Raw genomic sequence first — 24,682 nt, forward strand, 5'->3', positions numbered from 1 at the left:
TGTACATTGGGCTTAAATCAGGAACCAATCAATAGCTATTTACCTTTGCTCTGTCTCAAACCCATAACCCGGAACATCTAAGCAGATCCAGACTGGATGTTGCTTCTGCAGATTTGATGCACATAAGATTGGACCTTAATTTTGTCATTTTTTTTCTCTCACTGAGGGAAGAGTTGGTGAGTTTCATAGCTCAACATGAACATGATTCATGAGAAGGTCAACAATAAAAATCACAAATGAGAGTTTATTTTTCTGACCAACATGAAGTACAACTTCAATCTTCATTCGCCTTCAAGTCAGCAGAGAGTCGATCTTAAGGTGGACATTTGCCACCGGTTTTACTGGCCCCTGGATGCAAGATCTGTTGGGGCTTCTCCAGGTTGCATACTTGTTCCTTAGACGTGTGCACTCTTGGCATGTGTTGGGTTTGTTATGGAGGAGGAGCCTTGCGAAGCATAGTAATACCGGTTTTCCTGGTGCTGCGATGAAGGGCCAGCGCAGCAGATGATTACTGCACCCCCGAACAGGCACAGTATGGTGCCTATCCAACCCAGAAAAAGTGAGTAACCAAAATTGAAGAGGCGTGCATCCTGGTGAACTCCCACCGGGAACCAGATTGTGGCAACTGCAGCACAGAGCGCTGTAAGATACAAACACAAGGAAGAGCTTGCACTTAGATAGCATCTTTCACCGCTTCTTTCAGATGGCCATTCATAAATCCATCTCCTGCTTTCCATGTCCAACAGGGGCCTTATATAAAAAAAACCAAATACAATTTGCATTTCAATAGCACATTTCATGACCGCAGGATGTTCCAAAACACCCTGCGGCCAATCAATTCTGATTTTGAAGTTTGGCCACTGATGTAATGAAGGAAAGATGGCAGACAATTTTTGCACAGCAAGATCCCACCCACAGCAATGAGATAACGACCAGATAATCTGTTTTAGTGATGTTGGTTGGGAGGTAAATGTTGTCAGGGCACCAAGGAGAACTTCTCCGCTCTTCTACAAAATAATGCCACAGGATCTAATACATCCACCTGAGAGAGCAAGTAGGGATCGGCTTAAAATCTCATCTGTAAAATAGCACCTCTACAGTGTGGCTTACACTGTACTGCACTGGATTATCTGTCTACGTTTTGTGCTCAAGTCTCTGGCCGGGGCTGGGATTGACTGACTTAGAGACAGGAGTGTTGCCACTGAGCCACAGCTGACACCAGGTCACCTGAATTTCATGGTCACCCACTGATGGGGGGTGTTTAGGCGGGAGAGGAGCGTGAAAAAGCACTAGTCGGCTTCCTGCTGGGTTTCTGCCCGCCCCAACCTTTCAGCGCTTTTACACTGGGGTAGGAAAGGCCCGCCCTGGCCCCAGTTGAGTCCCTTTAAGTGGCCAATTGTTGGCCACTTAAGAGCCGTTTCCCACCCAGCCTCAGTTTTTAGGCTGGTGGGAGAAATTCGCAGGTACGAGGGAAGTCTGAAAATGATCGGGTTTAGGCCTCGGGCTGGAAGCGGTGGGGTGGAGGGAGCGCCTCCATTGGAAGCACCCACCGCTGGACCTCCTCCCCCTGACAACCTCTCCCTCAATATCACACTCCCGCATTATCCACCACCCCCACCTAGGCCTTCCCTACCCTTCCAGCCCTGAGAAAACCTTTCCATGCACTCCTGAAACTTAGGCCATGTGGACTTCAGGACCTTCCTCTTCTGTCCACTGCTGCTTCTGTCACTGCAGGGACCAGAGAGCTGTCACCTAATCCGGTGGGATTTACACCCAAGTGAGTGGCGGAAGTCCCGTCAGCTGCCAATTATTTTTTTATTCTTTCATGGGATATGGGCATCGCTGGCCAGGCCGACATTTATTACCCATCCCTAGTTGCTCTTGTTCAGGGGGCATTTAAGAGTCAACCACATTGCTGTGGGTCTGGAGTCACATGTAGGCCAGACCAGGTAAGGATGGCAGGCTTCAAGGGCATTAATGAACAACAATCGGCGATGGTTTCATGATCATCATTAGACTTCTGATTCTAGATTCTTATTGAATTCGAATTCCGCCATCTGCCATGGCGGGATTCAAACCTGGGCCCCCAGAGCATTACTCTGGGTCTCTGGATTACTAGTCCAGCAACAATACTACTACACCATCGCCTCCTCATTAGTGCTCCCCAAGTTAATGCTCATTCGAGTGTGAAATGGCTGTGGGGCCGGTAGTGTTGGCGGGGAGGTGTTCCCTGCCGACCCTTCAGCTGCCAGGACGAGAAACCCCACCATCTGAAATATCCTGGCCAGTGTTAGTCAAATGGGGACCGATTAAAGGGAAAACCCATCTCATGCCAAAGTCTAAAGCACCTCTAACCCAGGGCTTCCCAGCTGTCAGTCATGGCACTTGGTGGGGTCATGAGGTGAGATTTTGGGGTCGCAAACTCAGTCAGAAGTGGCTGCTGTGGAGCTCCAACTGACAGCGGTGAGGGCAACTCTTAAATCCCTGTGTTGTGTTGCTGGTGGGCGTGGCCTAATGGACTATGCTCTGAGGCTCAATCGCTGCTATAAAAAAACCTGTACAAAGGTAGGAGTGTTCTTTTGTGTAAAATGCGTGCCTTCTCATCAATGCTGAACTTTTGCTCCCCCACCCCCATGGTCACTAAAGCCCAACCCCTCCCCGCACTCAACCCCCAAAGCCTACTCCCCCCATCCACCCCTCCCTCCATCCCCCCTGCTCAAAAGCTCTCACCTCTCACACTGGGGTCTCACAAAGTCTGAGGCATTAAAATGGGGTCACACCCAGGAGAGTATATGGGAAGCATTGCTCCCTAACCATTGGCAGACAAGGTACCAGCATCTCTCACCAGAGGGAAGATACATGTAAGAGACGGCTTGTTAGAGTATGGGATTAGGACACTTCTCCCTGAATCAAGGCCAATCCTGATTTCTGCCCCAGGTCTTTCTGAGTGAGGCTGTGAATGACAGTTTTATGTCCTGGGCTGCCGGCTGCATGGAATTGGACTGAGAGTGCTCCTCATCGATTTCATGAGGGAGCTACAGAGAATTGGGTCTTCACCCTTTCATTCTGCTCTGGATTCAAATCCAGATTTCAGAGAAATTGGGCGTTGGCTATTAACTCACACTGAAACTCAGCCTCTTTCTCACTGAGATCATGGGGTGACTGTGAGTGGTGATGTTGGAGGGTGGGGTGGCGGGTCTTTGCCGGTAGGTGACACTCAACTTTAGTGAACCAGCTATCCATTTTACAACCATCTTCTTTTCCAATGAAAATTCCAACAGATCATAACTGCGAGTTTAGCCACAAAGAGCAACTCAACCCTTCTGTTCCCTTCCTCCCTTGGATAAGACAAGGCTTGTCCATTAACCAGAAATAATTGGGGTGTGAGAGGGTTAGCACCATCACCGTCTACTGAGTGATGGTTTGTATCCTCACGCTTGGTAACCAAGTGCACTGACTGTCTGGTGATCCGTTACTTACCTAACAAAATGTGGAGAATGGCACCCAGCAAGGATCGCCTGTGCTTGGAAGAATGGTTTTCGGTTCCAAGGCGCATGCACGGTAATGCTGTGAGTATGAGGAGAGTTGCCGGCAATCCCAGGATGGAGGCTGTGATCATCAGGGCTCGGCTGGTCTGCAGGTAGGCTGCGAGAGGAAAAAGAAGCCATTATTTAACTGCCCGTTTCAGAAGTAGTGGAGATCATTGATTTGAGAAAAACAGAGATGACTATTTTAGGCTGCTGATGATTTGAAGAGAGGTTGACGAAGCTGAATTTATTCTTAATGGCAAATAAGAATGTAAGGGATAGAATTAGGGAATCATAAAATTTTACTGTACCAAAATTCAGCCTGATCCAGTTCTCTGAAAAGCTGCAGGAAAATGTGATGTTAAAAAAAGTAAATGGGATTTCTGACATAGGGTACAAAAAGGGATGTTATATTACATCTTTATAAATCACTGGTTATGGCTCATCTGGAGTATTGTGTCCAATTCTGAGCTCCACACTTTCAGATGGATGTCAAGGCCTTGGAGAGGGTGCAGAAGAGATTTACTAGAATGGCTCTAGAGATGTGGGCCTAGAGGGACTGGAGAAGCTAGGATTGTTCTCCTCAGAGCAGAGAAGGTTAAGAAAAAAATTAACAGAAATGTTCAAAATTATGAAGGCTTTTAAGAGAGAAAATAGGGAGAAATTGTTTCCACTGTTAGGAGGAACGGTACCCAAAAATCATGGGTGATTGGCAAAATATTCATGAGGGCAGTGAGGAGAATTTTTTTATGTAGCGAGTTGTTAAGATCTGGAGAATGCAATGATTGAAAGGGCGATGGAAGCGGATACAATGGTAATTTCTGAAGGAAATTGGCTTTATTCTTGAAAAGAGAAATTTGATGAGCTATCGGGAAAGAACAGGGGAGCAGGACTAATTGGGGAAGCACTTTCAAGGAGCCAGCACAGGCATGATGTGTTGAATGGTCTCCTTCTGTGCTACGTCATTCCATGCTTTTAATTTGCCATTAATCCCATTCCCATGAGCTTTCCAGGCCTTTTACTCTTATAGATTTTTCTTTTTCAATTATTTATTTGCTTTCCTTTTAAAATCTAGGTTCTGCATCCATCTCTGTTTGTTGTTGGGCATTCAGAGAGTAGTTAAGGGCCCATCATATTGATGTGGACCTGGAGACACATATATTCCTAATTGAGATAAGGATGACGGGCGTTCTTCTCTAAAGGGACATCGTTGAGCAAGTTGGGTTCTCACAACAGCTTCTTGCTTGGCCCTGAAACGTTTTTCAAAAGGGTCAGAAAGTGAGGGAAGTAGAGAAGCAGAAGGGTTTAAAGAGGGAGCAAAGGGCCTTGGTGGCTGAATGTGCAGCCAACAATGGTTGGGTGAAGGAGGCAAAACAGGCCAGATTCAAAGTTATGGTAAGTTCAGGGGTTGATGGTGGAGGGGAAGGGTGGGGGATGGTGAGGTGGGTGGGGGTGCTGCGTGGTGCAATGGTGCTGTGTGTTGCTCCTGATGTTAGATGTCACCCCCGCTGCCCTCTTTCCCCGCAGCTTCCAGTGCAGTAAGCGTCTGTGCATTTGGATAAATAATATATCCTGGGTTTCCACTCAACCAATAGCTTTTACTGGAAAACTAGCAGAGACCCACAAAATCTTTGCAGTGAAATTAGTATCTTTGTTATAATTGTACTTCTTTAAATCCCCAACCCATGCCACTCCATCCTTCGAATGACATCCCTCTCATGCCATACCTATCCCATTCCTTCAGTCCTCTCATACCATCACCATCATACCCATCCTCCCCAGGGAATGGTAGAGCCAGGGGCATTGAATATTCTTAAGGCAGAGATAGATAGATTCTTGACTAACAAGGGAATCAAAGGGTATCGGGGGTAGACAGGATAGTGGCTTTGAGGCCACGATCAGGTCAGCAATGATCTTATTCAAAGGTGGAGCAGGCTCAAAGGGACTTTTCCTGCTCCTAATTTGGGTTTTCGTATGTTCTTTACTCAGTGTTTTTCACTGGAAAATGAAAGTATTGGTTGAGAAAGAGATTGGATTTGAGTGTGTTACCTCTCCATGCAAAAATAGCCTAATCTTACATGGCCTGACAATCCCAGCTCAGACAAGAATAATCGTTACTAGGCTATGGTAGTAAGTGGGGTTGCAAGGGAGCTTAACCACTGGTTGTGGCTCTGGACCCCAGAAAATATCAGTACATTCATTATAAAAGATGAGCAAAGTACAGGGAAAGAGATGAAATTCATCCCTCAAACTACTAAGCATTTGTACAGCTGGGTTCTTCCAGCCAGCCTGACCATTGATCAGCTTGGTGGAGGTAGGTTCAATTGAGGCATTCAAGAGGGAATTAGATGATTATTTGAAAAGAAACAATGTGCAGGGTTATGTGGAGAAGGCAGGAGAATGTCATTAGGTGAATTGCTCATTTGGAGAGCTGGTGCAGACATGATGGGCCGAATGGCCTCCTTCTGCACTGTAACAATTCTGCAATCCTGTGAGCTAAAACCCAGTGCTTCACCTGCCAGGGACTGACTGCTGTTTAACTCTTTTTGATGTAAGTGTTTGAGGATTGTCAGTCTTGCCCTGTGTGTACAGAGGAAAGCCATTTGAGGCCAGGAAAGGAAATCCCAGGATTGTCTGATTCATTCAGTTCCAGCACACTTCCTGTTAGATCATTGGGCAGAAACAGGATGTGACTATGGAAGTTCCAGGGTTTAAAACGTTGCTTGTGATTGTGTGGTATATATATCACAGACTTGTCATTTATATTGAGGGAGAGGTCGTGGGAGGAGCTTCAAAGCCGAATTGGAAAGAGGCTGAGGTATTGAAAGAACTTTGGATCAACAGGTTTGTGCTTTATAGTGGGCCAGACATGCCTTTTCATAATATCAGACAGGTTAATAAGACCATTAAAGAAACTAACCAAGCACTCGGGTTTATCTCTAGAAGATGGAATTGAAAATAGGGAAATTATGCTAAACTTGTATTGAACCTTGGTTAGACCACACTGAGAGTACTGAGTGCAGCTCTGGTCTCCATACTATAAAAAGGATATAGAGGCATTGAAGAAGGTGCAAACGAAATTTGTAACAATGATACCAGAACTGTGAGGTTATACCTATCATGAAAGGATGAACAGGTCTCTTTTCTCTTAAAAAGAGAACGCTGAGGGGTGGCCTAAACGAGATCTTCAAAATTCTGATAAGAGTACACAGAGAGAGAGAGAGAGAGCGAGTGCTTCCACAATGGAGAAGAACAAAACTTGAGGCCATCAATATAAAGATAGTCACAAAGGAATCAAATAGGGAATTCAGAAGAAAAGTCTTTACCAAGAGTGTGGTGAGAATGTCAAACTTTGCAACAATTAAATGAATCATAGATATGGCACAGAAGGAGGCCATTTGGCTTGTGGTGTCCCTGCTAACTCTCTGTAAGAGCTTCTCTATGAGTCACACTACCCTGCCTTTACCTGTAGCCCTGCAAAAATGTTCTTATTTGTTATAATCCAATTCCCTTTTTGAAAGCCATGATATAATCTTCCTCCACCACACTGTCAGGCACTGCATTCTAGTTCCTACCCACTCACTGTGTAAAACAGTTTCTCCTTATGCTGTTGTTGATTCTTTTGCCAATCACCTTTGATCTGTGCACTCTGGTTCTTGATCCATCTGTCAATGGAACAGTTTCTCCCTGTCTACTCTATCCAAACCGATCATGATTTTAAACACTTCTGTCAAGCTCCTCTCAACCTTCACTTCTCCAGTGAGAACAATTTCTGATTAATCTTTTCTGCAGCACATGGAGTAGTGGTGTTGAATAATGCAGGCTATAGAGGAAACAAAATAAGCATATGAAGGAGAAGGGACTAGCAACTGATGCTCATACAATGGGATGAGGATAGATGGAAGGAGGCTGGAATGGAACAAACACAGGAATGGAATCAAAAACAAAAATAGCTGGAAAAACTCAGCAGGTCTGACAGCATCTGCGGAGAGGAACATGGTTAACGTTTCGAGTCCGAATGACTCTTCAACAGAACTTAGGAAATATAGAAATGTGGTGAAATATAATTACATAGTGGGCCACCCACTGTCCTTTCACTCTCTGGGACAGTGGGTATCACTGGGGGACGGGGCGGGAGGGGGTGGGGGATGGGGCGGGAGGGGGTGGGGGACGGAGCGGGAGGGGGAGGGGGTGGGGGACGGGGCGGGAGGGGGAGGGGGACGGGGCGGCGGACGGGGCGGGAGGGGGAGGGGGTGGGGGACGGGGCGGGAGGGGGTGGGGGACGGGGCGGCGGACGGGGCGGGAGGGGGTGGGGGGCGGGAGAGGGAAGGGGAGGGGGTGGGGGGGCGGGAGGGGGAGGGAGTGGGGGGCGGGAGAGGGAAGGGGAGGGGGTGGGGGATGGGGCGGGAGGGGGAGGGGGGAGGGAATGGGGCGGGAGCGGGAGGGGGCGGGAGGGGGAGGGGGTAGGGGACGGGGCGGGAGGGGGAGGAGGAGAGAGCAGGTGGGGGCTCGGGGCTGGAATGGACAAGACAAAGGAAGGTAGGAACACAAGGCTGGGTTTTGTAGCCCCATCCCCCATCTCCCAACGCCCATCCCCCATCCCCCAACCCCCATTCCCCAACCCCCATTCCCCATTCCCCAACCCCCATCCCCCAACCCCCATGCCCCCATCCCCCAACCCCCATTCCCCCATCCCCCATCCCCCATCCCTCAAAATCCCATTCCCCATCCCCTCACCCCCAACCCAATTCCATGTGTGGGAGGAAAAGATTAGTGTCAAGATAATTAAAGAAAATAATTGAGGCTGGCCCTCAACAAAACACCGAGCTTAAAGCTGGGCAGGCAGAGGGATGCAGGGGGGTGCAGGGGGGTTTGGGGTGGGATGTGTGGGTAGGACTGGCCTTTCTTTTTCAGCTTTGTCCATTCTCAGTAAGAGGAACATCATGGTCAAGTTTGAAAATATTCAACATCAGCAAAGAGAATTCTGCTGGGAAGGTTCTGGAAAGAGCAGGAAGCAAAACAAATGTGTTTCTTACCTTTCATTATCATCTTAGGACGTTCCAATGCACTTTAAAGGCAATGGAATGCTTTTGTTATAATGTTGGCAAAGAGAGAGAGAGAGAGAGAGACGAAGGAAGAGAGGGGCAGAGAGAGAGACCAAAAGAAAAAGACAGAGAAAGGAATTAGAGAAGTGGAAAAGATGAAAACAGAAACAGGCAGAGAAAGACAGAAAGAGAGGCAGAGAGAGAGGAAAAGCGACAGAGAGAAAACAAAGATAGAATGACAGGGAGAGAAAGAATGAAAAGTAGAGAGAGAGAAAGTGAAAAAAATAGAGATATAGAAACAGCAGGCTAGAGAAACAATCTACTGTCGTAAAGAGGGACAAAGAATAGGACAGAGAGATAGCAAGAGGGAAGGAGGGAGAAAAAGAAAGGGATATAGAGACCAGGAGAGAGAAAAAGAAAGATTCAGAGCATCAAATAAACAAGAAAGAGAGAGACAGCGAAAGGCAGCCAGATGGACAGATGGGGAAGATGTTTTAGCCACACAGTGTGATTATAAAACCAGTGACATTACTAAAGGAAACCTGATCTTCACATTGTCCCTGCCTCGATTGGACTGACAGCTGATACAATGGTCATGTTTAAAGGGACATTGTGTTTGCCAAATTATTTCTCTTGTTGGAGGGGGAGGATTGTCGAGCATTTTCACCTGTCATGCCAATAACCTAACGTCACAATAGCATAATTGTTTACTTGCAAGCAAGCAAACAAGGAACAAATGAAAAGATTTGCTGAATATGCTTTTTTTTTGCCAAGGTATTGTCCCTTTAAGCTGCTTCTGCTGGCCTCATTTCCTCCGTTTGTAGGTTACACAAACCAGCTGTTACCAGACTTTCACGGATTAAACAGCAGCAGCTGCAAAAACATTGAATTGAGCCGCAATCCTCACTCACATGGTGCCATCATTACCTTGAACCATAGACACAACCCTTGGAATAACTGGCAACTGCAACGAATCAAAAGGGTCGTGAGTCATTATTTTATTTTGACAGAATTGTGGTTGGGGAGGTTTGTTGAAAGCAGCAATAGGGCATGTGGCTTGTGAAAAGCATTGCGTTTTTAGTTGCAAAAATAATAGAAGTCAGAGAGCGACAGGCACCTGGTGAGTCATGGTCCAGTGAGTCAGAAAGACGTGGGTTCAATTCCTACTTAAATGATTTGAGCCCATAATCCAGACTGACACTCCCAGTTCAGTACTGAGGGAATGCTGCACTGTCAGGTCTTTCAGGTGTGATGTTAAACCAAGGCCCTGCTCGCCGTACCCCTAACCCCCTCCCCCTCCCCCCATCTCACCCCACAAACCCTGGCCCTCTAGATCTAAAGGATCCCATGTTACTATTTCAACAAAACGCACCAGGCCCCCAAAGCATTAGCCTGGGGTTTAGGATTATGAGTCTGTGACATTACCACTAGGCCACCTTGGGAGGAATTTTATGTTCCCCTGACGATGGGTTTGTATGTGGCAGAAGGTGGGGTGTGGGGTGACTAAAATTTATTGGATGGCCTTCCCACAGGACTCCTGTCCACCCCAACCTCTCCGCAATGATGTTGAGGCCTAGGCTGGCCTGCCCACCCTTACTCCAGGTTTTTTAAATTGAATTCAGATAGCACCATCTGCTGTGGTGGGATTCAAACCCAGGGGGTCCCCCGACGTTACCCTAGGTCACTAGTTCAGTAAAAATACCATAACACTGCCACCTCCCCACAAGACTCTACCCCCCGCACCCCCACCCCCACCACCCCCCCTGCCCCCCCACCACCCCCACCCCCCTGCCCCCCCACCACCCCCACCCCCCTGCACCCCCACCATCACCCCCCCTGCCCCCCCACCATTACCCCCCCTGCCCCCCCACCACCACCCCCCCTGCCCCCCCACCACCACCACCCCCCCTGCCCCCCACCACCACCACCCCCCCTGACCCCACCACCACCACCCCCCCTGCCCCCCACCACCACCACCACCCCCCTGCCCCCCCACCACCACCCCCCCTGCCCCCCACCACCGCCCCCCCTGCCCCCCCATCACCAGCCCCCCCCCTGCCCCCCAGAATGTCCAGCCCCTGCAAGTCCTCTGTCCCTCCCTGGCATCTTCGCCAACACACCCACCCTTCTCTGCCCACCCCCTTGGGCCCCACCTCCTCTCCCTGCCCTGAGACCCTCAAAACTTACCTGGTCCTGGAATCTCAGGACTTAGGCTCTGGGGACTGCTTGGGCTGTGGGGACAGTCGTGTCCACTGCAGGGACTAGAGAGCCACTGCAGCTCTCTAAGGCATGTCTTCCTTCTGAGTGGGGGGTGGAGCGCTCACCTCCAACCAATTAACGCTTGTTGGAGGATTAAATGACTGCAGAGCAGGCAGTATCGACAAGGATGTGTTCTCTGCCGTCTCCTCGGACAGCAGGCATGGAAACGCCGCCATCCTACAGACCCTGGCCCCAGGAATTTTCTGATGTTTATACTTCACAAGGTGGAATTAAAAAAAACATAAAAGAGAAGCAAAGGGAGAGTATGGAAAGAGACTGGCAGCTAATGAAAAAGGAATCCAAAAGTCTTCTATTGGCAAATAAATAGTAAAAAGGTAACTAAAGGAGGAGTGGGGAAAATTAGGGACCAAAAATAGGATTTACACCTGGAGGCAGAGGGCATGGTTGAGGTATTAAATGAATACTTTGCATCTATTTTTACCAAAGAACAAGTTGCTGCACAGGTTATGGTGAACAAAGAGGTAATTCAGACACTTGAAGGCTTAAAATTGATAAGGAGGAGGTATTGGATAGTCTGTCTGTGCTTCAGAGTGAATAAGGAATCAGGACCTGTCGGGATGCATCCAAGGATAGTGAGGGAAGCGAGAGTGGAAATTGCGAAGGCACTGGCCATAATTTTCCAGACTTCCTTAGACTCGGGTGGGGCCATAGGACTGAAGAATTGCATGTATTACGTTCTTGTTCAGAAAAGGGTGTAAAGATAAGCCCAGCAATTACAGGCCAGTCAGCACCTTGCAGATGGATAATTCATGACAAAATGAATACAGGTATACTCTCTCAAAACTGACAGCCACAGGACCGATGCCATGTTGGGTTTTGGATTTTGCTGGATTTTAGGATGGGTGTGCTTTGGGCAGTGTGCAGTTCGGGCCAGCCTGAGTTGAGTGGGGTGAAGGGTTGCTTGGAGCATGGAAATAGACTGGTGCACAAGGAGCAAAACAGATAACGGGTCTGGTGCCTGCAGCACCTAGCCGAATAGTCCAGGTAAGTTAATTGAGTGAATTTTTAAAATGATGTATGGCACTGTTATGATCCAAGCTGAGGTTAGCTCTGGATAAGTCGGATCCCAGAGTGGAACCCAGCTTGATAGATCCTAACTTTTATTCTTTGTTTGTTTAGATACATGGAGAGTAGCTATTGAACAGAGTCACAGGAGTCAGCTGATGAACTTTTAACAAAATAATAAAACATTTATTCAACAAGAAAAGATGAACTATATTACAATACTTTCATCCACAGCTATAACTTTACAAATGTATACAGATTTGTAAGGAAAATGCAAGTTACAAAAGCTATCCTATACTCTAATGTTGACAGTAAGTACACAGTCCATGTAAACCTATGGCACCCTGTGGTCAGACACACCACACTCTGAAACCAAGTGACAGATGACACATCAAACAGATGCTATAGATCTCTCCTCAACTCTGCTCCCCCCCCCTCCACAGATGCTTGTCACATTGTGAGCCAACCAGTCTCACTAAATTCTGTCCTTCACACGAGGGTTTCCAATCAGCAATCTCCAGGACCTCACCTTGGAATCCTCTCCCAAACTAATGCTTTCTCTCAGACACCCTCCGCAAGGGTTCACCTCCAGGGTTTCAAACTCTCCCTCTGATGTTCCTCTCCCCTGGGTCACCACATGCACTCAAGCTGTCTTTCATGCACTCTCTCTCACCAACTCAGCCTTAACAGTACACCACTGCTTCACATGTCCATAGCAAAGAGTTACAGACCTTCAGTTGTCTCTTTGAACCTTCTTGCTTCTTGCAAGCTGTTCTCACTCTAAACCTGAAGCTTGGAGCCTTTATCTCTGCCCCTCACTCTTAACTTCACTTAACAGGACCTTTTCCCAGGTTCCTGTCCTTCCTTTAACTAGAAAGTCTTCCTTGGACTTTTTCTTCTTCCACTCCCCTGGAGTTTTGGGGTTTTTCTTAGCTTGGGACTTGCTATCTGTCCCCTCTTAGGCTGCTTCTGCTTCATAGCTACCTTCAAACCAACTGAACTCAAACAGCTTCTAAAAGAAACTGCTGTCTCTCTTCTGTGCGTGTGTCTGTGGGAAGAACCTGCCTATCTGCCCCCCCATTGCTAGGCAACAGCACTATTCTTCCTACTATTGTGTGTTTACTTTCACTTTATAAGGGTCGTAAATGTCTCATTAGAAATGCAAACAGCCTTTTAAAGTGAAACAAAAACTCCATTTGACCTTTCTTAACACAGATACAGAAATACAAATCAAACTTAAACTTTAAAACTAAAATTCATTCCTAACACCCACAAATACAAGTATAATTTACTTAAACTATATCTATTTCCTAACAGGTGCATTCTAAAAATGTCTGGTTTTCAGAAAACTCCAGTTTTTAGACAGTCAGTTTTGAGAGTGGGTATCGGTAGGCACTTGGACATATGTGGGTTAATTAATGAAAGCCAGCACAGATTTACTAAGGGCAAATTGTGTTTAACTAACTTGCCGGAATGTTTTGATACGGCAACAGAGAAGGTTGATGAGGGTAATGCTGTTGATTGCGTACATAGACTTCCAAAAGGCATATGATAAAGTGCTGCACCACAGACTTGTAGGTAAAGTTATAGCTCATGGAATAAAAGAGGCAGTAGCAACATGATATGAAATTGGCTGAGTGACAGGAAATGGAGTAATGGTTAATGGGTGTTTTTTGAACTGGAGAAGGACCTGTAGTCAGACAGGAACACCTAAAAGAGTGGGAGAGAGAAGGACCCGGAGACAGAAAGCAGCACCTAAAAGAGCTATTGAGTTCAGTCCAGTCCGTGGCTCCAGGACTACGTGCTGAGGGACGCACTAAAGCTTGGGGCAGCTGCCGCAAAGGCGCAATGGGGAAGGGTCGCTGTCTAAGACCGTTCTACCACAGCGCACCGAGAGACTGGGAACTGTTTAGAGCCCCTCGGGCTGTACAGATCAAAATGAAAGGCTGTAAATGATTGTAATATTGTTTGTACTGATGCACCTGGTGATACATTTTGTAAAAGTTTAACCTGGATTGTACCCTTGTAATGTTGTTTTTGAAATGGTTTTGAATGTGATTGAAGATATTTTATGAATAAAGTATATTTTTACAAAAAAAAAGGATTGACCACGTTCTGAGTAAAATCAAAGTGTGATGTCACAGGAGAACCGGTCATGACAGATCATCTTGTGACCTCAACATCACTATCCTGCCTATGCCTGATCACCTGTGTTTCCCTTGTTAGTCAAGAATCTATTGACCTTTGCCTTAAAAATATTCAATGACCCTGCCCCCACCACTCTCTGGGGAAGAGAGCTCCACAGACACATGACTATCTGACAGAAAAAAAATTCCCCTCATCTCTGTCTTAAATGGGGGATCCCTTATTTTTTAACTGCATCTCCTAGTTCTAGTCTCCCTAGCAAGGGGAAACATCCTTTCAGCAAACACCCTGTGAAGCCCCTTCTTATGTTTTTCAATAAGCTCACCCCTCATTCTTCTGAACTCTAATAGATACAGTCTCAGCCAGTCCAACCAATCCTCATGGAATAACTCCCCCGCACCCCCACCCTCACCCCTGGAATCAATCGAGTGAACTATTCATCTTAACTGGGGAGTTTTAATTCAGGTAAGTAGAGCATTAATTGAAATAATAAGTATATAACCACAGGCAGGACTAGAGGTATTAATTAATATTTAATCAGTAAAAGAATTAACAGGTGCTGTGTGGCGGCTGCAGAATGTGGGAGCTCATGGACCCCCGTGTGATCCAAGGCAAACATGTCTGTAGCAAGTGTTTGTGGCTGGAGGAACTTCGACTCAGAGTCATTGAGCTGGAGTTTGAGCTGCGGACACTGTGACATATCAGGGAGCAGGGAAGTTACCTGGACACTTTGTTCCAGGAGACAGTCCCACTACTTAGGATAGGGTTGTCTGATTTGGTCCATGGTCAGGAACATGAGGGTCTGACTGCTAATGAGGCAAGGATGGGGATCGAGAAGGTAGAAGTGGAGGAGCTTCAGCCCTTGCAATTGTCCAACAGGTTCGAGGTTTTTGCAGCCTGCATGGACAAAAGTAGGGGCTGCAGGGTGGATGAATGAATTGACCATGGTACCATGGCACATGAAGCCATTCAAGCGGGTCGATTAATACGGATGTAGTGGTAGTCAGGATAGTATAGTCAGGGGGATAGACACAGTTTTCTGAAACCTAGAGCAAGCGTACAGACAGCTGTGCTGCCTGCTCAATGCCAGGGTACAGGACATCTGCCCTGGGCTGGAGAGGAACTTGCAGTGGGAGGAGGAAGGTTCAGTTGCTGTGGTCCATGTAAGTACTGATGAAATATATAGCACTAGGAAAGAGGTTCTGCTTAGAGAGCATGAGCAGTTAGAGGTTAAATTAAAAAGCAGAAGTCAAAGGTAATGGTCTCTGCATTATTGCCTGGATCATGAGCAAATCAGAATAAATTAAATAAGATTAGAGAGTTAAACATGTGGCTCAATGGTTGGCGTGGGAGAAATGGGTTCTGATTCATGGGGCACTGACTCTAGTACTTGGGAAAGTGGGAGCTATAATGTTGGGATGGTCTTTGCCTGAAACATGCTGGGATCAGTATTCTGGTGAGTCATATAACTAGAGCGGTAGAGAGAGCTTTAAACTAAATAATAGAGGCGAGGGATCATGTTAGCGAAAATGTGATAAAATAGAGAGGACAAGGGAAGAGAGCAAGATAGCAATAAGCAAAATAATCAGAAGGGAAACAGCATATAAACATAAGAGTGTGCCAGCAGATAAGGCTAGGGGCTGCAAAAATAATAAAAATACAGAAGTAAAGGTATTTTACCTAAATGCACACAACATTTGCAACAAGGTAGTTGAACTGATGGCACAAATAGAAGTAAGCAAGTATGATCTAATTGCCATTACGGAGGCAAGGCTGCAGGTGACCTGGGCTGGAAACTGAATGTTCAAGAGTATTTGACATTTAGGAAAGATAGGCAAAAAGGAAAAGGAGGTGAAGTAGTGCTGTTAATAAAGAATGAGATCATTGCATTCGTGAGCGAGGATCATAGCTTGGAAGGACAAGATGTAGAATCAGTTTGGGTGGAGCTAAGAAACAGCAAGGAGCAGCAAACATTGGTAGGAGCTGTTTATCGGCCACCATACAGTAGTGGCAATGTATGGTATGAGTCAGGAAATTATAGGTGCATGTAACAAAGGTGATACAGTAATCATGGAGGACTTCAATCTACATATAGATTGGGTAAGCCTAATTAGCATTAATGCTGTGGAGGACGAATTCCTGGAAAGCGTACGAGATGGTTTTCTAGAATAGTATGTTGAGGAACCAACTAGAGAATGGGTTATTTTAGATCTAGGATTGTGCAAGGAAAACGTTGGCTAATTAATAATCTCACTGTAATGGGGTCCTTGGGGAAGAGTGACCATAATATGAAAGAATTTTACGTTAAGTTTAAAAGTGATATAGTTCAATCCAGAACTAAGGTCTTAAATCTAAACAAAGGAAGCTATTAAGGTATGAGGGGCAAGTTGGCTGTGGTAGACTGGGAAACTACATTAAAAGTTATGACGATAGATAGGCAATGACGAGCATGTAAAGAATTAATACATGGTTTGCAAAAATTTACATTTGTTACATTTACAAAAAACAAGCAGAAAAGGTGATTCAACCAAAGTTAACAAGAGAAGTTAAAAATTGTATTAGATCAAAGGAAGAGGCTTATAAATTTTCCAAAACAGTTGTAAGTCTGAGGATTGAGAACGTTTTAGAATTCAACAAAGGAGGACCAAGAAACTGATAAAGAAAGATAAAATAGAATATAAAAGTAAACTAGTGAGAAACATAAAAATGGACTGTAAAAGCCTCTACAGTTATGTAAAAATGAAAAGGTTAGTAAAGACAAATGTGGGCCCATTACAGGCAGGGACAGGAGAATTTATAATGGAGAATAAGGAAATGGCAGAGAAACTAAACAAGTACTGGAGGACCAAGGGACTGGTGAGATCGAGGAACTGAAAGAAATTAGTATTAGTGAATAAGTAGTACTGGAGAAATTAATGGGATTGAAAGTTGATAAATCCCTGGATCAGATGATCTACACCCGAGTCAGGTGGCTGTAGAGGTAATGGATACAATGGTGGTCATTGTCCAAAATTCTATATATTCTCAAGTGGTTTCTGCAGATTGGAAGGTAGCAAATGTCACCCCACTATTTAAGAAAAGAGGGAGAGAGAAAATGGGGAACTACAGACTTGTTAGCCTGACATCAGTAGTAGGGAAAATACTTGAATCTATTCTAAAGGATGTGACATATGGACACTTGGATAATAATAACCTGATTGAGCATAGTCAACATGGATTTATGAATGGGAAATCATGTCTGACAAACCTTTTGGAGTTTTTTGAGGGTGTTACTACCAGAATTGATAAAGGGAAGCTAGTGGATGTAGTACACTTGAATTTTCAGAAGGTTTTTGATAAAGTCTCCCACTGGTGGTTGGTTAGCAAAATTAAAGCACATGGGATGGGGGACAATATACTGGCATGGATTAAGGATTGGCTAACAGGCAGAAAACAGAGAGTAGGAATGAACAGGTCATTCTCTGTGACTAGTGAGGTACCACAAGGATCAGTACTTGGGCCCCAGGTGTTCACAATATATATCAATTATTTGGATGTGGGGGCGAAATGTAATAGTTCCAAGTTTGTGGATGACACAAAGCTAGGTGGAAATGCATGTCATGAGGAAGATGCAAAGCTGCTTCAAGGGGATTTGGACAGCCTTAGTGAGTGGGCAAGAACATGGCAGGTGGAATATAATTGCCCGAATAGGCCCGACACGCTGACGCACAAGATGACGCGAGAAGATGTCGGGCGTGTGTCCCAATGTCATCGCACATCATTTAGATCTTTCGTTTGGCAAGCACGTGCCGGAAGCGGCTGTGCACTCGCCGAATGTCAACGTCCTATTAAGGCCATTAAAAAAAACAATTAAAGCTGTTTACGACGCTGCCCGTGCAACCTTAAGGTTGGCAGACAGGCGAAGAGCCCAAGCAGCCTTCGCATTTTTACGAAAGGGATGAGGCTTCCTAAAGCTTTTATTAACTAAATGATAAAATTATCCTGAATTTAAAAACATGTCCCAGCTCATATGAGGGACACGTTTAAATAATTTTGTACTTTATTCATAGCAAAATTTTTTAAGCAACTTAATCTCCCTGAGGTACGGAGCTGCCTCTGGGAGATTGCTGCGCAAAAGAGCGCAGGCCCCGGCTCTCCCTCCTCCCCCTGCCCGCACAGGTAGAGCTGAGTGCTACCGGCCGTGTGTCACGCTGGGCGAGCCTTAATTGTTTCCCCCCCGCCATGTAAAATGGCAGTGCGCAGCCGCCCAGCCCACCTGACGTAGGTGAGTTTCTGGCCAATGTGGAAAAATGTGAGGTTGTCCACTTTGGTAGGGGGAACAAATGTACAGGGTATTCCTTAAATGATAAGAGATTAGAAACTGTAGATGTACAAAGAGACCTGGGTGTCCTTGTCAATAAGTCACTGAAACCTAACATGCAGGTGCAGCAAACAATTAGGAATGCTAATGGTATGTCAACTTTTATCGTAAGAGGACCCGAGTACAGGAGCCTATATTTGCTTGAGTTTTGAAGAATGAGAGGTGACCATAAGACGTAGGAGCTCCACCACTCAATGAGCTCATGGCTGATCTGATAATCCTCAACTCCGCTTTCCTGCCTTTTCCCCATAACCCTTGATTACCTCACTGATTAAAAATCTGCCTATCTCTGCCTTGAATATACTTAATGACCCAGCCTCTACAGCTCTCTGTGGTAAAGAACTCCGCAGATCCTCTGAGAGAAGAAATTCCTTCTCATCTCTGTTTTAAATGGGCGCTCCCTTACTCTGAGATTATGCTCTCTGGTCCCAGGCTTTCCAATAAGGGGAAACAGCCTCTCAGCATCTACCCTGTCAAGACCCCTAAGAATCTTATATGTTTCAATAAGGTTGCCTCCCATTCTTCTAAACACCAATGAGTTACAGGCCCAACCTACTCAACCTCTCCTCATAAGAAAATCCCTCCATACCCGGGATTAACCTAGTGGACCATCTCTGGACTGCCTCCAATACTCATTGAAACCTACAAAATACTTAAAGGGATAGACGGGGCAAATGCAAGTAAGATGTTTCCCCTGGATGAGGTGCCTAGAACCAGAGGACACAATTTCAAAATAAGGGGAGAGCAAATTAGAACCAAAATGGGGAGAATGTTTTTACTCAGAGGATAGTGAATCTTTGGAACTTTCTACCCCACAGGGCTGTGGAAGCTCAATCATTAAGTTTGTTTAAAGCAGAGATAGATTTCTAAATACCAATGACATAAAGGGATATGGGGAGATACGGGTGTGGGGAAAAAGGCATTGAAATGGATGATCAGACATGACCATATTGAATGGCAGAGCAGGCTCGATGGGCTGAATGGCCTACTCCTGCTCCTCTGTTTTTATGTTCTTCACGTGGATTTATAAAAGGGAAATCATGTTTGACAAACATGTTGGAGTTTTTTTTGAGGAAGTTTCTAGCAGGATGGATAAAGGGGAGCCAATGGGTGTGATTTATTTGGATTTTCAGAAAGCTTTCGATAAGGTCCCACATGAGAGGTTATTAAGCAAAATTAGAGAACATGGTATTAGGGTTAAAAAACTGGCATGGATTGAGAATTGGTGAACTGGCAGAAAACAGAGCAGGAATAAACGGGCCACTCAGGTTGGCAGGCTGTGACTTGTGGGGTACCACAAGGATCAGTGCTTTCCCCAAGCTATTCACAATCTAGATCAATGATTTGGATGTGGGGACTAAATGTAATATTTCCAAGTTTGCCGATGATGCAAAACTAAGTAGGAATGTGAGTTATGAGAAGGATGCAAAGAGGTTTCAAGGAGATTTAGACAGCCTGTGTGAGTGGGCAAGAACTTGACTGCTGATGATAATGTGGAAAAATGTGAAGTTATTCACTGTGGTAGGAAAACCAGGACTGCAGAGCATTTCTTAAATAGTGAGAGATTGGGAGGGGTTGAGATCCAAAGGGATCTGGGAGTCCTTCTTCATAAGTTAAGAAAGCTAACATGCAGGTGCAGTAAGCAATGTTTTTCTTTTATTCATTCATAAGATGTGGGCATTGTTGGCTAGGCCAGCATTTATTGCCCATCCCTGATTTCCCTTGAGAAGGCGGTAGTGAGCTGCCTCCTTGAACAGCTGCAGTCCCTGTGGTGTAGGTACACCCACAGTGCTGTTAGGGAGGGAGTGCCAGGATTTTGACCCAGCGACAGTGATGGAATGAGGCGATATATTTCCAAGTCAGGATGGTAAGTGACTTGGAGGGGAACTTCCAGATGGTGATGTTCCCATTTATCTGCTGCCCTTGTCCTTCCAGGTTAAGAAGGCAAATGGTACGTTGGCCTTTATTGCAAGAGGATTTGAGTACAGGATTAAAGAAGTCTTGCTGCAATTGTATAGAGCCTTGGTGAGACTGCACCTGGAGTATAGTGCACAGTTTTGGTCTCTTTACCTAAGAAAGGATATACTTGGCATAGAGGGAGTGCACCGAAGGTTCACCAGACTGATTCCTGAGATTGCGGGATTGTCCTATGAGGAGAGGTTGAGGAGACTGGGCCTGTATTCTCTAGAGTTTAGAAGAATGAGAGCCGATTTCATTGATGTGTACCAAATTCTTAGAGAACTCAACAGGGTAGATGCAGGAAGGATATTTCCCCTGTCTGGGGGTGGGGGGTGGGGGAGGTGGGGTCTAGAACTAGGGGACACAATCACAGAATAAGAGGTAGGCCAGGTAGGACTAAGATGAGGAGGAATTTCTTCACTCAGAAGGTTGTGATCTTTGGAATTCCCTACCCTCGAGCACTGTGGAAGCTTAGTCTTTCAGTATGTTCAAGACTGAGATTGATAGATTTATAGATGTTAAGGATATAAAGGGATATGGAGATAGCGCAAGAAAATGGCATTGAGGTGGAGAGCCTTGATCAAGTTGAATGGTGGAGCAGGTTTGAGGGACTGAAGGGCCTACCCTGCTCCTATTTCCTTTGTTCCTATGTTCATATGAAGCTTCTGAGCAGTAGCAATGATGAATAGTTTCCCACTGTGCTTGAAGTTCCACTGACTCGACACTGCTGTGCATTTCTTCCAGGATCTTCTGATCTTGGCTGAAGAAGGAATATGCAGTGCAGTGTCACTCGAAGAACTCCCTTGGATCATAGTAGAGCCGAGGAAAACAAAACATGCCCTGTTTTTACAGAACTACCTGCCGTTTGGTAAGTTTAAAGACCCAGTCTTTGAATATGAGTGAATGGGTAAGTGGATAAATGAGTGAATCGTTAGGTGGTTAGGTGGGTGAGTGGATTGGGTACGTAGTGTGGGTATTTGGGTTGCGGGATAGTCAAGTCGGGTTGGGGTTGGCCTGGTGGTCGGTGGTTGGTCAGGTCAGGGGTTAGTCAGGTGTTTGGGGGGGTAGTCGGGATGGTTTGGTGGTGAGTCTGGGCATAGTTGGATGGTTGGGAAGTAGTCAGGTTGGGTTGTAAGACAGCTGCGGCAGATTGGGGAGTAGTCGGGGGGTGATTATTGGGTTGGGGTGGTTAGTTGGTTGGCCGGGGAGGTAGTTGGGTGATTGGTGGTAGTCGCGTGATCGGATGATAGTTCAGTCGTGGGGTAGTCAGGTTGGGAGATAGTTTGGTTGGGGTTAGTTGGTTTGGGTCAAGGGTGTAGCCGGGTAATCGGTTAGGGTAGTCAGGTTGGGGAGGGGTAACGAGGGTGAGATGTCAGGTCAGGGGTGAGATTGGGGGTCAGTTATGGAGACAACCAGGTATCAAGATTTTAATCAGTCTAAAATTTGCTGGGTAACTATTCAGGTGAGTACTGCAGAACTGTCCAAATTCTCTGACTCTAACTCAGAGTTGGAGACGTTCGCAGAGGGTTCTGGGGAGCAGGGGAAATTTCCATTGGAAGTTTAAACTTCCTGGGCAATTTCCACATAGGTCCACATGTCAGGACTTCCACAGAGTCCTGATGTACAGCTTCTGGTCAGGAGACCAGAAGATTTGGCCCTTTGTTTAAATAGGACTAGAGTTCCTTTTTAAAAAAAAAATTATTGCTTTGTACAGTTTAAATAAAAGATCTATGGTTTTATTTTGAATCAACTTGAACAATTTTCTGATGACATGAAGATAGGCAGCATTGTAAGCAGTGTAGATGGAAGCATAGAATTCCAAAGAGATATTGATAGATTAAGTGAACAGGCAAAACTGTGGCAAATGGATTCCAATGTCGGCAAAGTGAGGTCGATCCATATTGAACCTAAGAAAGATAGAGCAGAATACTTTCTAAATGGTGAAAAAGCTAGAAGTAGTGGGGAGCTAAAGAGACTGGGGAGTCCGGGTACATAGATCATCCAAGTGTCCTGGTCAGTTACACAAAATAATCAAAAACATATTGGAATACTGGGTTTTATATATACGGAGGACAAAAAAACACACAGGGGTAGAAGTCACCCCTCAGCTATACAAAACTCTAGTTAGACCACACCACACCACCGCCTGCAAGTTCCCCTCCAAGCCACTCATCATCCTGACTTGGAACTATATCAGCATTCCTTCAGTGTTGCTGGGTCAAAATCCTGGAACTCCCTCCCTAACAGCACTGTGGGTGTACCTACACCACATGGACTGCAGCGGTTCAAGAAGGCGGCTCACCACCACCTTCTCAAGGGCAATTAGGGATGGTCATTCAATGTTGGCCCAGCCAGTGATGCCCACACCCTGTGAACGAATAAATAAAACAAAAAAACCTGAGTAATGTGAACAGCACTGGGAACCGCACCCTAGAACAGATGTATTGGTCTTGAAGAGTTGACTAAAGTTCTAGCTGGACTCCAAGGGTTAAACTACCAAAAATGAGAAAAGAAATTGGGTTGCATTGCCTGTAGTTTACAAGGTTAAGGAGTGATTTGTTCAAAGGTTTCAAGATATTAAGGGAAGCCAACAGGCTAGATTGGGAGAAATTTGCATGTTGAGTACGGTAGCTTATTTCATAGGATTCAGAAAGGTAATCGGTATGTCTGGGTTATAATTGGTCATCTTCCAATTCAGGTTAAGTAGCAAACATCAGGGGAAGAATTTTCCCGTCGGTGAGCGGGGGCAGGGCTCGCTCGCCAACGCGTGAAATGGTGCGGGATGACATCGGGTGCAAACTTCTGACGTCGCCCCACGTCATTTTCATTTTCAGGTTGGCGGGGGTGCAGCTGATTCAGCTGTGCACTCGCCGACTTGTCAACGGCCTATTGAGGCCCATTGAGAAACTAATTAAAATCATTAATGGACCTCGGCGGGCTTCAGAAAAAGCATGAAACCTCATCCATGGGGGCAGAATGAGGTTTCATAAGGGTATTTAAATTTTGAATAAAGGTTTCAGAAAATGTTATGGACACGTCCCAACTCTTGTGACAGTGTCACATGAGGGGACATATCAGGGAAATTTTTCCATCATTCGTATTACAATTTTTAATTCGGGAGCCGATCTCCCTGAGGCCGCACTTAGCAGGGAGTTCAGTGTGCTCTTTAAGGCGCACGGATGGAAGAGCGCACTCCAGGCTGAGGAAATTTGCCCCTGCTGCCCACACACCGCTTCCTGGCAGACGTCACGCTGGGTGGGCCTTAATTGGCCCGTCCATGTAAAATGGCGGCGCGCCCGAGGTGCATCCGCTTCCGCACTTCCCCCCCCACCACAACGTGGAGGAAATGTTTCCCCAGGAATTGAAAATTGTTTTTTTTTACAAAAGAGGATAAATTAATCTGGAATGGGATCAATGTAATAAAGAAAGATTTTATCTCCTTTCCTCTGTTAAAGCTGCAAGGTTGCAGTGTTACTGCTGTGGTGCCAATGGCTGTGGCTCTACCCTCTTTTCTGTTTTGTGTAATATAGTTTGGCTTAACTGTGAAAGCTAACCTATTCAACGCTTACTTTACATCATTTGGAATGGCAAATGAGGAATGAAAAGGAAAGATGGCCCAATTTACTTTTTTTGTAGGCTTGTACTATCTTGTTTTATTTTATCTGTTCTATATTGTGTTTAGTTAGTAAAAGATTAGTCTGAACTTTTGAGGTTCACAAACATATTAAATTGTGGAAAGCAGAACTCATGTTGTTGTAATCACAGAAAATTGTCGTTGTTGTAAATTGTGTGAGTCTCTCTAGTTTCAAACACGAGATTGTCACATAAATAATTGGCCAAAGTATCACCCTGGTATGAGACAATGGGAAATACTACTGCTATTGGGCAGCATGATAATAATTTGAAAAAAAGTTAACACTGATGCTCCTAACAATGGTGTTGCAATCTTAACTTGTTGTAATTTATAAGGATGGATAAAAATTTGATCATATTTTTGTGCCTTCATAGCTCACGTTTGAGAATTGGAAATAAAAGCGAAGCTGAAATTTACGTTAAATATTGTGCAAGTTTTAAAGATAAAATGACTGTACAAAAGGCAAAATGGTGTTTGGTTTTATTCATTGAGTAAGTTTTCTTAAATTTATGTGAACGGTATTTGAAAATGTTTCAACAATTTAAAAAAAAATTCACCAGGCAACTCCTTTGGCGTTGCTGGATGTAAATTTATACATTGGTCAGTGTTAAGTTTCTCAATTTAAGTGGATATTTCCCCATGGTGAAATTGTGAACTGAAAAAATAACCCTTTGACCTCCCAAACAGAGCCTCTGTTATTCTTTCGCTATAAAGAGGGGACCATGTT

At 45.4% G+C, this 24,682-nt stretch overlaps 1 protein-coding gene across 1 annotated transcript in view; it reads right to left on the bottom strand.

The window, feature by feature from the left end:
* Positions 1-224: 224 nt before the first annotated feature.
* Positions 225-24,682, bottom strand: part of cldn11a (claudin 11a) — a 32,883-nt gene continuing 8,425 nt past the window's right edge. Inside the window, exons 2-3 of the mRNA XM_078564593.1 lie at positions 3,481-3,645; positions 225-640 (exon numbers count right to left, since the gene is read on the bottom strand). Coding sequence (XP_078420719.1) covers positions 396-640; positions 3,481-3,645 — 410 coding nt within the window. The 3' untranslated portion in view covers positions 225-395. The remainder of the gene's footprint in view (positions 641-3,480; positions 3,646-24,682) is intronic.

The sequence above is a fragment of the Cetorhinus maximus genome, chromosome 19, assembly GCF_964194155.1.
Source record: "Cetorhinus maximus chromosome 19, sCetMax3.hap1.1, whole genome shotgun sequence".
Taxonomy (NCBI): domain Eukaryota; kingdom Metazoa; phylum Chordata; class Chondrichthyes; order Lamniformes; family Cetorhinidae; genus Cetorhinus; species Cetorhinus maximus.